Source organism: Sphaeramia orbicularis, chromosome 16 (assembly GCF_902148855.1).
Source record: "Sphaeramia orbicularis chromosome 16, fSphaOr1.1, whole genome shotgun sequence".
Lineage (NCBI taxonomy): Eukaryota > Metazoa > Chordata > Actinopteri > Kurtiformes > Apogonidae > Sphaeramia > Sphaeramia orbicularis.
Genome location: NC_043972.1, coordinates 30,443,325 through 30,464,899, shown reverse-complemented (window position 1 = coordinate 30,464,899; position 21,575 = coordinate 30,443,325). Strand labels below are relative to the sequence as shown.

At 38.0% G+C, this 21,575-nt stretch overlaps 2 protein-coding genes across 4 annotated transcripts in view; one reads left to right on the top strand and one right to left on the bottom strand.

Annotated features, from left to right (window-relative positions):
* Positions 1 to 18,137, top strand: part of LOC115436030 (intermediate conductance calcium-activated potassium channel protein 4-like) — a 25,494-nt gene extending 7,357 nt beyond the window's left edge. The window contains exons 2-9 of the mRNA XM_030158726.1: positions 1,095 to 1,190; positions 3,442 to 3,878; positions 8,535 to 8,670; positions 12,722 to 12,832; positions 14,713 to 14,834; positions 15,910 to 15,979; positions 16,615 to 16,781; positions 16,884 to 18,137. Of these exons, the coding sequence (XP_030014586.1) occupies positions 1,095 to 1,190; positions 3,442 to 3,878; positions 8,535 to 8,670; positions 12,722 to 12,832; positions 14,713 to 14,834; positions 15,910 to 15,979; positions 16,615 to 16,781; positions 16,884 to 16,887 (1,143 nt within the window). The 3' untranslated portion in view covers positions 16,888 to 18,137. The remainder of the gene's footprint in view (positions 1 to 1,094; positions 1,191 to 3,441; positions 3,879 to 8,534; positions 8,671 to 12,721; positions 12,833 to 14,712; positions 14,835 to 15,909; positions 15,980 to 16,614; positions 16,782 to 16,883) is intronic.
* Positions 17,545 to 21,575, bottom strand: LOC115436029 (zinc finger protein 841). 3 transcript variants are annotated; one of them, XM_030158724.1, is made up of 3 exons: positions 21,414 to 21,575; positions 21,294 to 21,333; positions 17,545 to 20,325 (listed from the first exon to the last, which is right to left on the bottom strand). In XM_030158724.1, exon 3 carries the CDS (start codon positions 20,298 to 20,300, stop codon positions 18,207 to 18,209), a length of 2,094 nt encoding a protein of 697 aa, XP_030014584.1. In that variant the 5' UTR covers positions 20,301 to 20,325; positions 21,294 to 21,333; positions 21,414 to 21,575; the 3' UTR covers positions 17,545 to 18,206. The 3 variants fall into 3 exon arrangements, with proteins under 3 accessions (XP_030014584.1, XP_030014583.1, XP_030014585.1); XM_030158723.1 differs by having other exon boundaries at positions 21,294 to 21,575; XM_030158725.1 differs by lacking the exon at positions 21,294 to 21,333.

The window sequence follows — 21,575 nt, the reverse complement described above, 5'->3', positions numbered from 1 at the left end:
AAGAGCACCTGGATGTTCCAAGGCACTACTGGCAAAATCTTCTGTGGACAAATGAAACCAAGGTTTAGTTGTTTGGAAGGAACATACAACGCTACGTGTGGAAAATAAAGGCACAGAACACCAACATTAAAACCTCATCCCAACTGTAAAGGATGGTGGAGGGGGCATCATGGTTTGGGGGTGTTTTTCTGTTTTGGGGCCTGAACAGATTGCTATCATCAACAAAAAAATGAATTCCTAAGTTTATCAAGACATTTTGCAGGAGAACTCAAGGTCATCTGTTCACATATCTCACCTAGGGCGCCAAAATGCCCGAAACTGGCCTTGAACCCAGGACCTTCTTGCTGTGAGGCGACAGTGCTATCCATCATGTCACCCCTAGCGCAGGGGTACACATACTTTTTCCACCCTGTACTGTCAATGTTTCCATGTTGTATTCAGTAAAAACGTGAAAATATGTAATTGTTCATGAGGTATTAGTTTAAGCAGACTGTGTTTATCTATTCTTGTGACTTAGATGAAGATCAGATCACATTTTATGACCAATTTATGCAGAAATGTTGGCAGTTCCAAAGGATTCATATTACATTTCTTGCAACTTGATGTGTTGCTCTGAAACATACAAACAGTGAGGCAGTAACTATAGTTCATAAAAATAAATAAATAAATGAATAAATAAATCTGATCCTCCATAATGGTGCAGGACTGCAATGAACAGCTATTATTATTATTTTAACAATTTATGTATCTGTTGTCTGTTTTAATTCAATGACAAGCATTTAATCTTTAAATGGGCTAAATTATGTTATACTCAGTAATAAGATGATATACTTTATATTAACTTGGTTTAATGACTGAGAATACAATCTGAGATCAATCATGATTTCATTGTATAAACCATTTCTCATTTAGATTGATTGAAAGACCATACTTGAACATTTTATTAATGTTTTCTCATTACCTCAGTGGACATGAGAAACTCCATAAAACCTTTATTATGGAGAAAAGAAGGTGGAAAGAAATCAAATTCCTCCTGTTGCAGAAATTCCCTTGTTTTACTCTCCATATCTCTGTTTTCTCCGTTTTTTTCCCAGGGTTCAGAAATGGCCCTAATCATCAACGGTTTCATTAGCCTGTCCACCGGGTGTCTCCTCATCCTCATCATCGCTTTCCATTATAAAGACATCCAGGTGAGTATTATGTTATTTTTATTTTTTTTTAATATTTTCATCACTGTGGATGTTATATGAGAGATGTGGTGTTTAAAAGTGTGTGTCAGTGCAAACATAGCCTCATACCATACATACCGCATTTTGTCTGCTTCATATAAGTGTAGATGGAATCATATTTCTTTGGAGACACTCAATAATAATTATTTTTAAAGCAGGTCTTGGAGTGATGGAAGCCATGACGCTGATAATTTTGGTTTTATTGGCTGTGTTTGTGAAAAAAAAAAAAGAAAGAAAGTCATAACCCTGAATGAAAACACCACACCATACAGACTTGCACAAAGATGCAGCTGAGATATTTTTTTCCGAATCCACATGGCTAGTTGCCGTTTTGTGTGAATTCATTATACATGGAGGGATTTGGTTGAAACTGAACAGAGTAAACATTCTTTCTTTTGTCCTCATCCAGACTCACAGCATGAGTATTTAATAAAGCACAGGGCAGACCGCAAGTGCGCTGAGTAGTACACTGTAAGACGCATGGATTCTGACATAGTGCATGGAGTTTACTATTGGTTGCACACACTTGGTATATACGATGTAATTTGGTGTTTTTCTTGTGCTACGAAGTCATGTGTGTCCGAGACAAGAGGGGTCCATGCATGTGCTTAGAGAAGATAAGCAAGTGCAGGTTTAGGGTGGCGCCAATAAACAGTGTTCAGTGATGTTTGTTGTAGTTTTAGTTCCTCAATACAGTAGTTCACAAAGTAAACCATACCGATATACCTCTATATATAAAACAAAAGTTATCAGATATCTTTGCTACTTTGAGAATAACCTACAGTACTGAGCAAAAGTCTTAGCCCGCCATTAGGTTTGATTTTGTACGTTTATAATGGCCATGCATATACATTTATCAGTCTTTGCATCATTTATGTAGGGCTGGAATATACAGGAATATACAAACATTGCTAAAAAAAAATAGATTTTGAAGAAGTATGACAGAACATAAGCTCTATAAAGGTCAGTAATGAGGGAATAAAAAACTGAACAACAACCCAATAACAAAGATATACTCTGGAATGTTCCGCATAAAGTTTGGGATTACATATATATAACAAGATTATTTAATAAAACTTCCAAACAGTCGACAAAATAGAGTTCAAGGTGTACTAAATCCAGATGGAGGTCTTACTTTTCCCTATAGAGGATGAGCAGTTCTGTATTTTGGGGGTGTGTTTTAATAATACGCACATATTTCTTAATTTTTTCTTTTTGTAAGGTGTTATTGAGAGGGGAAAGTAAAGATGCATCCTGAGTACAACCCTGCAAAAACAACAAATTCTGTTTTTTTGTATATACACATCCCCACTTACATCTGTGTTTAAATTATATCCCAAGTCTGTTGTGGTTTTTATGCTTGTTCTACAATGTGCATATCCTAAATTACCTCCTAAAACTCAAAAACATTTAGCCACATATTTGTGTTTCGTTTTAAGCCATGGTTTTTTAAATCCGTGGAAAAAATCATCACATCATAAAGTGTGCACATTGGTAGGTTTAAAACATATATCGTCCTCTAATAATATCGTCACTGTCCACCGTCTTCATCTGAATGAGTTCAGTTTCCTGAGTATTTAAATGTGACCGAATTCACCATATGTTTTATGTGGGTTTGGTGGCTGTGTCTGTTTCTAAAAATGCTGAAACACAACCTACGCCCTAGGTGTGTGGAGAAGAACAGCATTAGAAATAGATGTTGTACGTTATGTGGAGGTGATTAATATGGTGATAAAGTCATAAATGTGGAAATAGGAAGTGATGCTGAAGTGTAATGTTCTGTGATTTTAATTTTTTGATGCGTAATACGTCGACTGTTGTCCTTGTGTTTTTCTTCCACACAGTTTTACTGTAACACAAGACTGAACAACAGCCAATAAACCCTGGTAACATTCAGACATCATTAAATCAAAGACAATGTCATCACCTCCCTGAAATATTTGCCTCAGTCACTTTTTCTCTGTTTTCAGGAAATACAAACAACTTAACCAGAAATTATTTGATGATTGAGGCGAAAAAGTTGCTTTTGTCAGAAATTACATATAGGCAATTATTTTAGGATGGTGACAATGTGTTTATTCAAATACTTCATCCTTATGATGTTGAAGATATGATAACTTCTGAAGAAACTCTTGTAAGAAGTGTGTGTATTTCCATGTGAAACAGAGCTATTTTAAATGTCCTTCACTTGCTCTTCCTTTCTGTCTTTCAGTTGTTTATCATAGATCATCATCAGGTGGACTGGCGTATCGCTATGACCAGTCACCGGGTCTTTGTGATCATACTGGAGCTGGTGGTCTGTGCCATCCATCCTGTTGGCACATACTGGGAGGCGGTTTTGCCTTCCAACTCCTCCTCATCAGCACCGCTCTGCATTTCCAGCCACCACGGCCCTGTCCTCGTCAACATGGAGCTCCTGTTATCAGTCCTCATGTTCCTCCGTTTTTACTTGGTGCACAGGGCCATCCTGCTGCACAGCAAAGTGCTCCTGAGCGCCTCCTACAGGAGCATCGGCTCGCTCAATAACATCAACTTCACCTTCCGCTTCGTCCTCAAGGTACTGATGAACAAATATCCTGGTCGGACACTACTGGCCATCATCCTCTCATTCTGGCTCGTTTCGTCCTGGATGCTTACTCGCTGTGAAAGGTAAACAACTGTAAGACACTCATTAATTACTCAGAACTCAGTTACAGTGTTTGTTGCTCCATACTTTTTATAATTACAGGATAATGTCATCAAAAATGGGAGATTGCAACAAAAAAACAAAGCTGGCAACGTTCAGCCACAAATGATTAAAAACAGCTTAATCTAAAACACTCTGTGATTGTTAAAGGAGTGACATTTTGCTTTTATAAATGGAAGTATAGATTTTAAAACATTTCCCTGTGGTCTACATAAACTGTAAATGCTATGCTTGGGTCTGAATTCTTCATTAATTCAACTCCACAGGTCCATCTTCAGCCCTATTTCTGATTAATGACACCAGAAAGGTCGTTTTGAGCGCTGGCCCTTTAAATGCAAATGAGCCACTTCACACCCCACTGACTGTCTCTGTCCTGTTCAGCCACTTGTGTTCATTAATACAACCAACAACTTAACATTTGAGGTAATCAGCTCAAAGTTTGGACATATTTTCAGTACGGACTACAACCGCTGCTGCTGACAAACAATTATGCCGCACTTGAAGAAATGTTGGTCAAAAGTTTTGACCTTATATGTGCAAATGTCGTGGTGTAACTACTTATAAAATGTAACAAATTAAGAAGAAATTAAAAAAGGTTGTAGAAATCCACTCAATTTTTGCCAGAATGAATATAAAGATAGCTTTGCAGCACCTGGAGGATTCAAATTCAAACTTTACGAACTGTTAGGGTCCAAATACACAAATAAATGAACCAAAGACTAATAAAATTGGGTTTAACAAAATTTGTCCCCTTTAAAGACTAATAACATGAGTTTAAATAAAGCAGTATTCCCTTAACACAGTGGACTGGATCATTTTAATACTGTTTTAGCAAATACAGACATGACACAATGTGTAGAGAACAGAACTAAATCTACTAAAGTAATCACCAGTGTAAATTATTTCAGCGCTGAATTTTTCCTTATGAAAGTAAATTACAAACAATGCATTTCCTGTTTCATATGGACCTACTGTACACAGTGTTTCACATATTTTACATTAAAGTTCAACAATCTTTTTTTTTAATTGTCCTTTATAAAGCCTTTTATGCAAACTCAAGTCTGAAATCTACCATGATTTTTTTTTCTCATGTGTTTAACTCCAGTACAATAAATTTTCACATTGAATTTAGTACAAATACAGAGAATACTTAGGTAATGTGCTTGGTATTTAGAATGAGATAATATTGAAAAAACTTTATTCAGGACAAGCCTTCACATTGTGTTGTTGCTGTACGTTTTTCTCCACTCACTGGATCGCATCCATAAGACAAACACAGAAATGCTCTGTAGTTTAACATTCCTCCTCAAACCTTGATGGTCAATTTGACTTTCCTATTTAAAGTGCATTCCAATTTCAGATTTGGCAGTCGTTATTTTCTGTTTTGTTACGCTAACAAATTGCTTTTTAATGCGGTCCAACCAGGGCCGGTTCCAGCTTCTAGCATATAAGGGTGGGCTGGTTGAAATAACAGGTGGGCTACTTGGTTGGTATGTACCCATAGTGAAGTTGAATAGTGGCCTGAAGGCTGATAATTTGAATTGCAGTCCTGATGGCACTGAAAAGAAGTGGTTTGGGGGTTTATTTAAGAATAAGAATCCCTTTATTGATCCCCAAAGAAAAATTCAATTGTACGGCAGCTCATCTGTGTTCATTTACTCTTTAATATAAGATAAAAATGATTTTAAAAGGCCTTTATGTGTATTTATTTTCATTGCATGATCTTGAAAAATAAAAGAATGAATACTAAACACGAATAAAATAAATGATTCTCACTGTGGCCAGAATTTATACAAAAAGAAGGCAGTCTACTCTTGTTCAAACTCAGACTGAAAAGTTGCACAAATAGAACAACCACACAAACAACTGAAACGTGGCCGAAAGTCAAAATAAAATAACTAAATTATATTTTTTAATATTTCACAAACCAAAAAAGTCTTATTCAAATTCAGTCTGAAATGTGACGAATGACAGAGAAAACAACAAATCTTTCTTTATCCATCTAAAACCCTGAACTTTAGACTCAAATGTCAGTAGAACTAGACACATATAAACCAACAGGACAATATTATTATAATAATTATTATAATTTAGTGACAGAGATCATTTGCCCCTAACTTGGATTTTGTCCCTTCCTTGGGCGAAGATTGAGAGACCATGTGTACGTTTTACTGATGTGTGTATGTTTTTTTGTTTTACTGCCGCTGTGTTGCCCAGTGTGTGTGTTTTATTAGTGGTGATTTACGTGATGTGATGTGGCCGCTGCACTAGGCCAGATACTGTGTAGGAACCCAGAGACGGTGCTCAACCCAAGGCCATGTCAAAAAGTCAGAGATACAGTGAAATTCCGACCGCAGTATTAAACAGAAACCCTCGACAGATGCAGTAGTGACCTCAATAGGTTTAGCACTGACTTCGATAGGTCTAGCAGTGACTTCGACAGGTGCAGCAGTGACCTCAACAGGTGCAGAAGTGACCTCGACAGGTGCAGAAGTGACCTCGACAGGTGCAGAAGTGACCTTGATAGGTGCAGAAGTGACCTCGACAGGTGCAGCAGTGACCTCGACAGGTGCAGAAGTGACCTTGATAGGTGCAGAAGTGACCTCGACAGGTGCAGCAGTGACCTCAACAGGTGCAGAAGTGACCTCGACAGGTGCAGAAGTGACCTTGATAGGTGCAGAAGTGACCTCGACAGGTGCAGAAGTGACCTTGATAGGTGCAGCAGTGTCCTCGATAGGTGCAGCAGTGACCTCGACAGGTGCAGCAGTGACCGAGGAGGGTCATTTATTTCCCTGCAGCTCAGAAACAGACGACAGACAATAAATTGCTGTATGAGTGAATGAAGCCCTCAGAGAATGCAAAACAACGATGACAACCAATCACTGATAGAATAGGATAGGCTGCCCACCCAATCGTGAATAAAACGTAATAGTAGTGTAATCTGCTCTATTTTTCTGTTGGATAAATGTTTTACCTTAACTTTTGACTGGATGGGCAAGACAGACAATTGGGTGGACTGAGCCCACCCCTGCCCATGTCTACCGCCGGCCTCGGGTCCAACTAAACGTCAGCCTGATGTTTGGCTGTCGGAATAGTGTGAGGTCATTTGTTCAGTTCAGCCTTAATAGAAGCTTTGGTCTTCATTTTCACTTCACTCAGTTTTGTCTGTTTTGATTTGTCAGATGTAATAAAATAGGTTATGAGGGATAGTCGGTCATCAATCTAGTATTCTGTACTAGATGATAGAAAGAGGTATTTAATTCCCCATCTCATCTCAGTATGTGGTTTCTGTTTGTACATTAGGCTCTGTCTTTACAGTGTTTTATAAGTTTACTTTCTTCTTTACTTCCTGCAGCACTGATTACACAGTTTGAGTAACAGACGACACCTTTATCAAACTGAGAGCACACATTATCGACTGGAAACGGGTTTATAAAGTTTAACAATTTAACAACAGTGTCCTTGGCACGATGCACCAGTGTGTTGGGCTTAGTCAGTACAGTAACATTTTGTTCTTGAGTATCAAGTCATTTTTGTTGCTATTTCTTTATTTACTTTGCATACATTTCTGGAAAGGACCATGTAAATTGATACTAAATCCAGGAAAATGAAGACTGTGGGTTTTTTTTTTATCAATTACTCAAAATTTTAGGTGAGTCCATTTCAATTCCAGGTGACCCCAAGGTTGAAAAATACTGTTCTAAAGTTTCTACAAACAGGCCCATATAGTCAGGTCTATAAATATTATAAGACAGCAATGCAAATTGTGTAATCTTACTTCTGTACACCACCACAGTGGACTTGACATGAAGCAAAAAACATGTGATTAAAGTGTTGACTTTCAGCTTTAATTCAAGGGCTGTAACAAAAAAATAACAGCATTAACTATTTAGGAATTACAACCATTTTAAACATAGTCCCTCCATTTCCAGTGGCTCAAAAGTAATTGGACAACTGACTGACAAGCAGCTTCAAATCCAGATGTGGCCTGTTATTCTATGGTTATTCTATGATAAATGAAGCAGATAAAAGCTCTGGAGTTGATTTCCAGATGTTGATGTTGCATTTAGTAGCTGCTAAATGGAGTTGTCAATATGAGATCCAAAAAGGTATCAATGCAAGTGAAGGAGGCGTTATTCAGCTGAAAAAACACACTCAATAAACCTATTAGGGAGATGTGGAAGAACTTAGAAAACAACTAAAGAGAATGAACACAGAAATCTTTAATTGGTGAAGGAAAACCCTTTAGAACATCCCAGCTAAGTTCTGAACACACTAGTGGAGGTCGGCACGTTATTATTGACGTTTACAATCAAGAGACATATTCATGAGTGTAGATACAAAGAGTTACCAAGAAGACAGTGATGTCCAAATATATATGGACCTGACTGTGGTGAAGGAATCCTGTTTATTTATTTGCAAAAATGTTTTTGATACAAATTGAAGCAGAAAACAGTGACTGCTTCAGTTTAACTTCAACACAACAAATCCGGAACAGTTTTCCCCAACGCATCGTACTGATTGATATATTTACGTAAAAAAAAAAAAAAAATGAGTCAAGGTAGATATTTTCTCTCAACCACAAAAACATTTTATAATAGCCCTTTCTCTTCCTGTAGGCAGACGACAGCGCCGGCTAACCACATGAGCACGGCCCTGTGGCTCATCGTCATCACCTTTCTTACTGTGGGCTACGGTGATGTGGCGCCCAAAACCAGCTGTGGCAAAATGGTTTGCCTCTTCACAGGAGTCATGGTAACTAGGTTGTGTTTCTTGTTGAGACAAAAATAATATGGGTGCTTCTATGAAACTGGGTTCATTTTGGTACCTGGCACGCTGCCAGCTTTTTTAGACCCAATGAAAGAGAAATGTAGACATATTTCCCCCCAGGATGTACCTAGTGATGACCTCAGATAAATGCAACAAAATTATACTCTTGCTCTGAGCCATCCCAAAATTAATGAATTTTTTATAAAATATCAGGACTAAAAATTGGTGCCAAAATTGGGACATGAAAAGCTACCTAGGTGTCAGTGTATTTGATCTGGAAAACATGGCTAAAAATTGTCTTATATACCGCTGTAAATAAAGACACTGTTAAATGTGTCAGTCCTAGTGGTTTTTCTATTCCAGACATGCAGGTTTTTTCATGAATCTCAGTCTTATTCCAGGTTTTGTGTGTAACCTATTGTGTCCACTCGTGTTACATGCAGAACCTGCCCATTTAAACACAAATAAATCATGAGTGGTTTTGCAACAGCGATCATTTTTGTGAAACACTCTGCCTTGCATAATTAGTTCAATTCCCAAAATGTACCTGTGAGACTAAAAAGATATTAAAAAGAATAGTAGTACATAATTTTTGTGTCTTTTTGACCGTGTTACATGCAGATTTTTGTATGAAAATAATATTAAAAAATATAAAAATGTGTTTTATCTGAAAAATAATTTCTCTTTTATCTCAGTAAATATTTATTTTTAAAATAGACCCAAAGTGCTTCCAAACCTGCATCATAACATTAGTCTACATCTGGTTTGAATTTTTAGCCCCTCTGTCCTGTTTTTAGGGACCAGTTTTATAGAAGCACCCATATAGAAGATACTACAAATGTGTTTTGCTTTGTAGAATAATTTGGTTTCAGTAACAGCGTACAGATGCAGTGATGCAAAGTACTGCACTTAAATGTTCAAAATGTCCATATTTAAGACATTCATTTCATTTCTTCAAGTTCTTTGGCTCTTTATGGTTTCTTATCAGGAAATTACTTTGCCAACACAGCAGTAGGTATTATAACATAAAAGATATGTAATACTTAGTCGATAAGCACACAGAAGGGTGGTGTGTTATCTCAGTTACATTGTATTCGTTCCTTAGTAAACCATATCACAGTTCTTTGTGTGGAAAAGCAGCATGATGACGCTCAGATACAACATGTTCAAGATGTTCCTCAGCTGTTTTTATTTTCATTTTGCGTTACATCAGTCTCCTACAGTTGCAGTTTTAATCACCATCTTTTTTAATTCAAGTTCTTTTCTGTCTTTGATTTTCTTCATTGTGATTCCACTTTCTCCTAAATATGTTCTTTTTCATAGTTTTTGTTTTATTACATTTTGTTCTGTTTCCTTTTTCTCCACTACTCCATTACATATATTCCATTCTGGTTTATCTCTCTCTCTATTTTGTTCCATTCCAACAAGTCTCCCTCTATTTTTATTTCAATGTTCTCCATTTCCTTGTATTTCATGTCTCTGATGTGCCATTTGTATTGTATTCCAGTGAAATCTGCTTTTCCAGCAGTTACCTTGGACATATTGAATATTATTTGAACTTCTGCACACTCTAGTGGTGCTGACAGACCTAAGTGCCTTCATTCCCTGGTGTGTGTGGTCTAGATCTCAGCTGTAAATGAATGGACAGTGACCAGGTGCAGTCCCATAACACCGGTAGGATATACAGGCCACGTAAATTATCTATATGGAGCTGTGATACTGAGGGATCACATGGATACGCTGAGGTTTATTAGTTATATATTATAACTTAAATTAATGTGTTTCTTTTGTGTTTAGCTGTTCCTTTAAGTGAGTCAGACTACTTAAGTTGAGTCTCTTGCCGTTTATTCATTACATGGAGGAAACTGAAGGCACCTCAGTCCTTGATAGACCTCTTGGTTTATTGTATTAGTGGTTTAATTCATCTAATTAAATATAGTTTTCCTTCTGTCATCATGTTATAGTTGATGTAATGGATAATGTAATGTGTTTTTTTTTTCTTTTACTATCTACATATGTGATTTGTATAATATGATAAAGGATTGGCAAGATTAGGACTAGTTTTACAGTTGTAGTCTTACATTGTCCCATAAGAACAAGCACTGTCAGTATGCACCGTCAACTCTCATGGTTAACGGTAGAGAATAGGCTTGTGTTCAGCGCAGTTAAGTTTTTCAGGAACACTATCTTTTCTACCTAACCTGTTTTCCTTTACAAACAAATTGTCAAATGTAGTCAAATTCATTCTCATTTTACTAGTTCAGCTGGTGATGGTCAGATTATGTTGCCACATCCAAAATCAAATGCTTTGAAGAGGACAGTTATTTATCGTGCCATCAATTATTGGAATAACTGCCCCCTGAATATCCATAAATTGAATGGTACATCATCTTTCAAGTATCACCTATTTAAATATCTGAGCAAGTGCTGTATAGAGAGGAGCAGATGTTATTTTCTTTGATGGATGCAACTCATGAATGTAATAACTAATCTCAATTTTTCTGATGATGTTTTATGTTTTTAATGATGTTAATAATGACTATTATTTTTTAGATTTGCATTGTTAATAATGTGAATTGTGATTGTCATGTATATCATGCATTATTATGTTTTGTGTTTTGTGTTGTCCTTCTGTGTGGACCCCATGGAGATTAGCCTATCACCTTGGTGGCAGCTAATGGGGATCCTTTTAAACATTAAACATTAGGACCAACCTAAAGGGATAATTTACAGTATGAAATAAAGGAAGAAAAGATGTGAAATACTTGGGATTAGATATTAGAGGTAGAGTACAGTAAGGTAAACACTAAGTCACTGAGTGTAAGGAGTGTTGTTTGAGTTGGCGGCAGACTTTGGTTCGCTGCCTTACCTCTGCCACTTTAATATCTGCTATGAGCAGATAAGAGTCACCGCCAAGGTGCTGGATGTAAGTTTAGACACCTCTTTGTGACAGAGTGGAAAACAATCTTTTCCATCTCCCTTTCTCCATCTCCCTTGTTTTTATAAGCTTCCCCCTTTATAATGGAAAACTTTCCACCCCATCCATTTTTAGGTGGTTTATTGCCTTTGGCACAGCTACAACAGGAGGATGTGCCAACCTGTGCCCATGATTTGGAAAAAAAAAAAAAAATCCAACTTCCATCATAACAGTCGTACGATCCAGTGACTGGAGTGATGCTCACACCTGTAATACGACTGAACGCCTCTGTGGTCACATGAGCTCCACTCCAGTCAGAAGTCCATTTGCAGCTGTGTTCAGGGGTTGACAACACTGTTTGCATGTCATTAGCATGTGTGGATGGATCCGGGGAAAGGGTGGCTACCTCCCACATTACAAATGGTGTAATGATTGATATGTTGGGGCTAGTTTGGTGTCAAGAATAAATACTGGGTATACTGTACGTCTTATTCAACAGGCTGGTCATCTCCTTATCCTCACGCTGATTTCTTCTTTTTTCTCTCTAATACTAATGCAAACTAAAGAGGAAAACAGGTAAAGACCTATATTTCATTAATGTTTTGGTGGAAAATGGATAGGTCCAGTGTTTTGTTTGTCTATTTCTATAGTTGTGTGCCTGTCTGTATGTCATTTGTATCTGCTGAATATTGACCATGATTCTGTACTTCCCTGTCCAGCAATAGCAGAAAGTTATTCTCAGAGGAAACCCACACTATTATAGCAGAGGCCCGTGTTTAACCATTGAACTCTCAGTATAAATATAACTCTGATTTATTGGACGAAACCATATGAGGTAATGATCAACATTCAGTTTTCAGAATAAGAGCTTTCCCTTGAGGGGTAGAAAAAGACATACTGTTGAGGATGAGGACCGACTTAAGACTTTTTACGACTCAAATCAATTTCTGCCTTTAAAATATTCAGGATGAATGTTACATTTTTTTATGCTTATACAGCTGTTGGAGAATCATAAATATGGGGAATCGGAATTCGGGAAAAGAGGCAAAAAATGGTAAATATATAAAGGTATTCTGCAATCATCTGAACTGCTGTGTGTGTGTATGTGTGTGTGTTCAGGGTGTAGCCTGCACTGCCATGTTGGTTGCAGTTGTTACTAAGAAGCTGGATTTAAACAAAGGAGAGAAACATGTGCACTTCTTCATGCTGGATATTCAGATCTCTAAAAGGGTAAGTGCAATACGTTGTTTTAGTTCATCATCATCCATAAGATTGAATGTGTCTGTGATTTTGCATGTTTTTCCCCATTTACAGCAGTCTTACCTCTGTCATCTGTGTGTGTGTGTGTGTGTGTGTGTGTGTGTGTTGCTATGTTTTTGATTTTCTAATGTGCTCTTCCTACATTTCGTGCATCTATTTCTGTTCTATTCATTTAATGGCTTGAAGCTTATTTAGGTTTGGTAATCCATTAGAATAAACACCATGTCTGCGTTTATCATGGTCAAAGTTACCGGGATATTGTGCGAGTAAGAAAACCGAAAAATCTGCACAGCATTATCAGACAACAATGACAACAAACACACTTTGGTATGCTTTTAGAAATGGTCAGCAGTTATGTAAAATATGTTGTTTGTATTAAATGAGCCAAAATGCTGGAATGCCTTTTAAGAGGAAAACCAACTTCAAGCTGAATTTTGAAATAGAAAAAGTCTTTGCATGAAAATGTTAATAATTTAATGGCTTACATAAAAAGGATTTTTTTTACGCATGAATCATCATAGGATGTCAAAAGGTATAACATTACAAATTACTTCACTTGTGTTTGATGAAAACTTTTCAAGATGGAGCCCATGCCTCTTTTATGCTCATTTCAATCTGATAATTACTTGCAAAATTGTACTTATCAGCAGATGAAGGTATGATGATAAAATGTCCCACTAAGCATGTTTTGGCTTTACAGACTTTTTATAATTTTTCTCTCTTTAAATAAGAGACTTGAGGGCACAGAAGTGTGGGAAAAGAGGAGGGAGATCAAGCCTGCCAATCTCTTTATAGCTTTTGCAAAAGCGTCAAACAGAGGAAATAATCTTATCTCTTACAGGAAAGAAACTTGTGTCAGTTCAGGACGGCAAAGTGACGGGCAGGAAGTGCGCTGAGCTGACGTTTGCGTGGAAGTGACTTGCAGAGGAGTTGCTCTGTTTGTAGCCTTGAGCAGGATTCAAGTGTTTGCTTAGTGATGACGGGAAAAGGACGTGTCTGATAAATAAAATCTTATAAAGATGCTGTAAAAAAAGCAAGTAAAATGTCTTCAATAACAGAAATCAGTAAAACCAGTAAACCAGTATCAGTTTTGGCTTAAATTTACAGTTTGTTCGCCCTTGTTAGACATTCTCACCAAAGTGTAAGGCAGTGTCTAAGTGCAGTAGGTGCGTTGTTTTGGAGGATACAACCATTTCCTTTCTCCTGGTGGCTGCATCCTGTCACTAGGTGCATCTTTATGCTTTGCTTGTGGTTGTTTTGGTGTGTGTGTGTGTGTGTGTGTGTGTGTGTGTGTGTGTGTGTGTGTGTGTGTGTGTGTGTGTGTGTGTGTGCATCCTTCTGAGCGTTCTGGTGCAGTCCAGATTTACACTGATGGGAACAAGGGAAGACATCTGGATGCAGACACTGACAGCCTCTATTAATAACCCTCACAACAGGGCCAGACTGACATCATCACAGGACAGTTACAGTGATTCGGCAGGAAGACAAACAGACATGAATAGAATCAAAGAGAAAAGTGCAAAATGGTGATTTTAGAAAAACACTGCCACGTCTAAACCTCAAAAACAGCCTGAAAATAAGAGCTTCATAGCTGTGCTTTATCTGAAATCAACATCATAGAGCTAAATGTTCAAACAGGAAAGACTTTCTGGATTTAATCAGTAATTCTGGATGGTTCAAGCTTTTACTTCCTGTACTCAAATGATTGATAAGAACAAGATTCTGTTCAGAAAAAAGTCCTCTCTTTTGTAATTTTGTCAGTCAAGCTTTATTTACCCACATGGTCATATCACTGATTGAATCCACAATGTTTTTTTTTTTTTTTTTTTCACTGTTTTTCTTTTCACCAGATCCGCCATGCTGCTGCTAATGTGCTTAGGGAATGCTGGCTTCTGCACCGCGCAAACCTGACAAAGGGCAACCGCGGTGAGCACCGAAGACACCAGCGATGCCTTCTGGAAGCCATCAGAGCGTGAGTTACTGTATCACAAACGATACCTTCAGGCTGGGTGTCTGTGTATTCGTGTCTGGGTGAGGGATGTAGCGTGGGGAGGCGGTGTGTGTGCCTTCCATGTGTATTTTTACGGGTCATTAAGTCAGTGTCAACATGCCCAACCACAGAGTCACATTTTTAAAAGCTAATTTAGATTACTAATTAGATTTGTTTGTCTCTTTTATGTGGGCAGGGCATGTGTGCAAAGGAGTCCACCCTTTTATTATAGAAAACGGAGCAAACATGAAACCTTTTTTACACTGCTTATAAATTTTAACACATAACACACCGCACATCTTTTTGTAGGATACAAACCACCCATCAAGAAAAAGAACACAAACGCATTACAGAGAGGGACTGAGCTGCAAGTCGTCACTAATTTTTCCATTGGAGTTGTTTCTTTTTGTCCGACATCCTCTTCTAAGAACAAGTGGATTGCGCAAGACAGGAAGTCCTGAAGTGTAGATGTATGGGTTCATTATCCCGGTACATGGGTTACTCGTGTGTGAATGTGTGAATGGGTGGAAGGATTGTACTTCCTGCTTATCTACTATAAATACACACACATATACACTGTGGAAAGTCAAGGCAGGAGGCAGCTCCACACCTAGGGATTCTGAACAGCAGACCATAATGAGAGCAGCGCTGCATCACTCCTGATGCTTTCGAAGTGGTTGCTATGTTGGTTTCCATAGTTTTTTTTCTGGTTTTATCCAACTGCAACACTAAATTTAGCCCTTTCCACCTTCTGTCAAAAACCTCCTAGCAATGTTTTATAGCTGCTCCGCATACACAGCATGACTCCTGCCTGTTGAGTAGTGGAATATTCAGATGTCAGCATATTCCTCTACAAATCAGGGATCTGTATTGTGCCAGGACTGAAAATAGGACACTTCATCTCTATATTTTAACGCAGGAGCATTTAGATTCCAATGTTTAAATATATTAACGTTATACTAGTTTGTTTTGGTGTTACGTTTACATTTGTATCTCAGTGGAAGAATGTATTTTGGAATTAATAAAATGAAAACTGAAATATGTGTTTTCTGGACAGATTTCGGCAATTACGGCTCAAACAAAGAAAGCTGAGAGATTATGCCAGTGAGATGGTGGACTTCCCAAAGGTAATATTCAGTTGATAAAGTCGGATTTTCTGTGTTACACTAGACAACATGGATCACACTAAAACACTCACTGCTTCCAAAGACTATCATCCAGTACTTGACAGTTTATCACTAGGTGTTTAGACACACTAAATGCTTGTTAAATCTCCATAAAATGTCTCAGGATTCATTTGTGTGAGGACTTAAACCTACAAATATTTTCCAAGTGGAATAAACCCAAGATAAAGACATTATCTAATGAGATTTGTGCATTTTCTTATGGAAAACAAACACTTTTTTCCAGACTGCTAGTGCAGCATCTTGTAATAAACAGTAAACTGGGTTACAGTCATTTTGCAATAAGTCATGTTTCAGTGCGGTGAATGTGCTGATGCGTCTTTATTCAACAGTGAACCGTTCTGATACACAGAGCAGTGTGTGAAACTGCTAAACTCAAGGGAAAGTACACAACGTCCACTTAGAAACTAATTAGATTGTTTGCTCTTGGCTGTTTTTCAATATTGTTGCTAAAAAGGCTGTAAAAGTTGCATGATGCCCTTGAACACATTGTCAAAGATCCATATTAAGCAGTAGACAGGTTTATGGATGTAATGTGACCTTAGTGTGACCTCCCTCATAAGATATTTCATCTGCAGTTGCAGATGATCATGTGTGACCTCAGTGCCAATTGGAATAACTGCTATCGGGAGCTGGAGGAGCGTATCCTCTCCATGGAGCAGAAGCTAGATGAGCTGAACCGCTGCTTCCAACAGACATCTGAGCTACTGTCTCAGTTCTTACGGCACCGTAACCCAGAAATAAGGTAAACAGAAATCACAGCTACGAATGCAGAACAAAACAGGTGCAGGATGTGGTCTCAAAACCCATCTGCAATGTGCTCTCTAAGTCCTTTTTCTTCTTGCAGGTGACACAACAATATGAACTTCAGGAGCAGACAGATGTATTGTCTCTGGTATTTTAATTTTCACTAATCATGAAAATGAGACGGTGAATCCTCTCCACTGAGGGCTGGTCCAGACTGTTAACATGCTGAACCACTTGGAGGACTGGCATACCTACAAAAGATCTCATCTTCTGGCCTGGTGCTGAGTGCACTGCAGCATGACTCATAGCTGTAAAATTACAAAGAACTATGGAAGAATCACAGTTCCTTTTTTTTTTTTTTTAATCGCCAGTGTTTTTTTAATCACTTGTAATTGTGACTAAGCACAAGAAGTGTTTTGTGATCTACACTGTCAAAGGCTCCAGGGATCGCTTTTACTGCTAATTATAAGGTTTCATTGATGGACTCCATCACTGCCTAATTCCTGTGGAATAAGATGTATATTTTACATGTTAATTTTATTGATTTTTTCTGGCAATATTTAACAGTGTTATTAATCTAATCTACTTCATGAAATTCTTTTTCAGATTTACTTTTTTAGGGTGCAGGCTAAATGGTTATTGAGTTGAATATCAATTCCTAAATGTCTACAGAGGGTTATTCATCTGGTCATGTATTCATTCTAACAATTACTCATTGTTATGCTTTGTGTGAATGAAATAACAGATCTCACATTCAAGTGAAAGAAAAGAGGGGCATTTATTTCAAAATATAAAGTCATGGGTTGTCATGATTTCATGTGGGAATACATTTCACAGTTTCACCCAGTACAAAAGCCATGGAGGCAGAGTGTAATTTGCTTTGAAGACTCGTTTTTTTTGTGACCAAACAGCTCCATCTAGTGGAAAAACTGTGTAAACAACATCAGATTAAGAACTAACAATAAACATAAAAATTGAGAAAAATCCTCAAAGAATGCAAATTTTAATTTGGAATGCCAATAACTTTCCATAACGTATAAGTCTGCATATGATACTAAAAGATAGACCAGAAACCCACAGATCAACAGACAGAACTAACAAACCTCACTGATAAAGAGCACTTTGTGAGAAAAAAATGGCATAACTGGACTTACTCTGTTTCTTGAGGAAAGACTGGAGTTTCTGTTTTAATTTAGTCAAACATTGACACATGTTCCTTATCAATTCTAACTTGGGGTCAATTAAACTTTGGAGGAATTTTCTCTAACCCTGTTTACTATGTATCATTTGCACATGGCTAAAGCATGTTGAGTGTCCAGATATGCTTGTTATTAAAAGCCATTAATTAAGACTGTGTGTGTTATTTCTTATATTTTCAAGTGGTAGCACATGTCTTCATGACAAAATTGTGACATTCCTCACATTAATGCTTGCTTATTTGCATATCCCATTGCTTTGTTTGTGCCCTGTTTTTAAGTTGATGCCATATATATGCAGAAGGTCGTAAGAAAAGTCGTCCACAGTCACATGTCAAAGGCATCATGCACTTATTTTTATGTCTATGTTTCGAGGTGTGTCCAGAGGGATGTGGCTTTTTTTTAGATTTGCCTTTCATGTGCTTGGCTAACAGTTTTGCTCCAGTGAAAGTTTCCCCGCAACTGACGCAGATGTAGCTCGTGGCCTCGGCATGCTGGATACAATGCCGCAGCAGGTGCAGTCTGTGTTTAAAGGCTCGACCACACTGGCAAAGATGTGAGCGGCGGCCTCTGTGGAGGTAGCGGTGGCTGATGATAAGAGCAGGCTGCCGGGACATGGCGCCACAGTGCCTGCAGGGGTAAGAGGCCTTGAAGCGCCAGCTCGTGTTCATACGCTTCATCAAAGCCACATCATGGCTGCCGTTCTCAAACATGGCCATAATAGTAGGTGCTGGTGGAGAGGACGCAGGTTTCTCTGAGACAACAGGTGTAGTAGGATGTGTTTGAGGCAGATTGTTGTGGTTAACTAAGGCATCTTTCATCTGTGTGTCATGTGCAGCAGAAGAAGTCGTCTTTATGGGAGATGTTCTAACATGTGAAGAGGAACCAGATGGCTGAGCATGCAAAGGAGGCTTCTGCATTACATGGGGTCTTTTTATGTTGTTCTGCACCATGATGGCTGCCTGGTTTTTGGCACTCTGCTGCTGGACAACCTGAGGGTCATTAGGAAGCATTTTTTGGACAATCATGATCTTAGCCGGTACCCCATTAGCAAATGTAGACACTTTTGGCACCACACCTGCACTGGGTCTTACAGCAGTGGGCATGGATGAAGCAAAGGGTTGGCCAACAAAGACATTTCCATTAATAACCTGGTTGACTCCACTGGGACTTTGACCAGAATAAGAGGGGGATGTGATGACTGCTGTGCCAGAAACAACTGGGGAAATCTTTTGATCAGTTGACAGGGATGGATTGGTCAAAATGCAGAACTTGGTACTGACCAGTTTTGTGTGAACTTTGGCAACGTGGTTAAGTAATGCTCTCTCACAAGTAAAAAATGATTTGCATATTTTACATGCTTTTGGCATGTACCCAGAACAAAAGAGAACACAAGGTGATCTGATCCCCTTAGGACACTGGTGGTCTTTGTATAATGTCCAGGTAGACAAAACTTGCTCACAGATGTGACACTTGTACAAACTTAGCCGGTGTTCTTTCAGAGCCTCCTCAGTTGGAAATTCCTTGAAGCAGAGATGGCAACGTTTTACCTTCACACCACAACAAAACCGCATGTGAACCTTCACTGACCTAAATGGCCCCCTGTTACATACATGACAGAATAAACTATCAGGCTTAGGGGGTGTTGACTGTTTTATTTTGGAGGGTGGAGGGTTGGAAGACTTATTTAACAAATCCATGGATCTTGAATTTGAGCCATCATTCTCTTCCAGTTTATCTGAAGATGAAGTTCCAGATACTGTTTCATCTGTGTCATCAGATTCAGAAGTTGTCGAGCTGTCTGAATCCTCTCCACCAACTTCATCACTGTCAGTGTCTTTATCATCTTCACCGACAATGTACTCTATGCTGTTGTCAGATGTCTCCGGTCCCCCTGGCATAATCTCCTTTGTTTCTATAGGTCTCGGGTCTGGCACTGCATCACAGACCTCTGAGCCTTCAGTTAGCTCTATAGTGACCTCATTACAACAGTTGTCCCTGGGCTCATCTAAATACACAGCACTCCTGCAGTCTGTCTCTGCATGTTTGTTCAACTCCCATACATTATTGAATGCCACACCGCACATTTTACAGAACCTGGGGTGTACATTATCCAGATGTGTGGAAAGTGATGTCAGCCGCCGGAAAGTAATTTTGCAGATGTGGCAGGTAGCTGGGACATTGTGGCTGAGGTAGTGCGACATCAAGCCGTGCATGTTGGGGAAATTTTTACCACATTCCCAACAATTCAGCTTTTTGCGACACACTGTCCTTTCTGTGGGAAGCCACAATTCTTCATCACTGCTGGAGTCTTCAGACATAACTGGCGGAAAAGCTTTACGTGACCTGCAATTAAATGCAAAATGTAAGATCACTTAAATGTATGACAATTAATACAGTACTAGGCAATAAAATGATAATATGACAATGGAATCTTATGTTGATATTAATGTTTCATCTTCATGCTCATCCTTAAAGTTTATTTGGCTTACACTCTCAGATAAAACACATTAATGTTTGATGTTTTACTCATGCATAGTTGATAGTGAATAAATATTTTTACTATAATAGCTTTAAATGCTCTATATTTTTGAAAAATTTGCTTATTGGGAAGTGTCATGTTATGACCACAAAGAATAATAATAATAATAATAATAATAATAATAATAATAATAATAATAATAATAATTAATTACATGGTTATATAACTTTCATTCAGGAAAAACAGGCTTTAAACTTGAAAAATATAATGATTTCATATTTAGGATATCTATTGACACAGAGCCCCTTAATTTCACTTATGCATCATATTAGGCATCTATTTGGCCAGCTTAAGATTTCCATTAAGTACATGAAATTAATAATAGGATTGATTTAGAGATACAGCAATCACTGGAGACGTGATCAGTCAAAAAGAAATTACAAAGAAGAAAGATACTGCAATTAATAATAAAAAAAAAAAAAAAAAGCTGAAGGAGCATAGACCTTATCCAAGATCAACAATCTGCTTTTCTTATGTCATATTTAACTAATTCAGACCAAAATAGCATAGCAAGTATCAAGAGATTTTCTTCATTTGTATGTGCAGCTCTGGTACTATAATTACTATAATACTATCATATAATACTATAACTTCCCCCTCCAAATTTACAGACTAAATGGACTGAACACTTAATCTGTTAAAACAACAGCACGGGTCCATTTTGCATGTATGCATTGCAGTGCATCTGCGAGAGTAAGAAAACTCAGACATTTTAAAGAGTTTTAACCCAAAATACGAACACATAAAACTTCCACAGAGAGACTTTACTTACCTCTGTCCACTGGACGTACGGGTGTTTCTTCTACTGCCTGCTGCACACATATTCTGATTCTTAAGCAGAAAGTGGCGGATTGTCAACAACAGTTACTACATGTTACTTTCAAATACATACCGTACTTCTCGAAGAAACGAGTTGTCTCTATTAAACACGTGTATGTGAAGCACACTGATGAGTCCAATACAGAAGTAATAGAATACGTTAGGGCAACAATGACCCCTTAAGTTCACACATTTGAAGACACCATAATGCTGTTGATGGCGTCCACATACTAAT

Excerpts from the sequence above, each read along its gene's own strand:
- LOC115436029 (XM_030158723.1), bottom strand. The coding sequence starts at position 21,343 with ATGTGTGCAGCAGGCAGTAGAAGAAACACCCGTACGTCCAGTGGACAG. Across the intron at positions 20,326-21,293 it reads CGTACGTCCAGTGGACAGAG|GTCACGTAAAGCTTTTCCGC; the intron begins GTAAGTAAAGTC and ends ATTTAATTGCAG.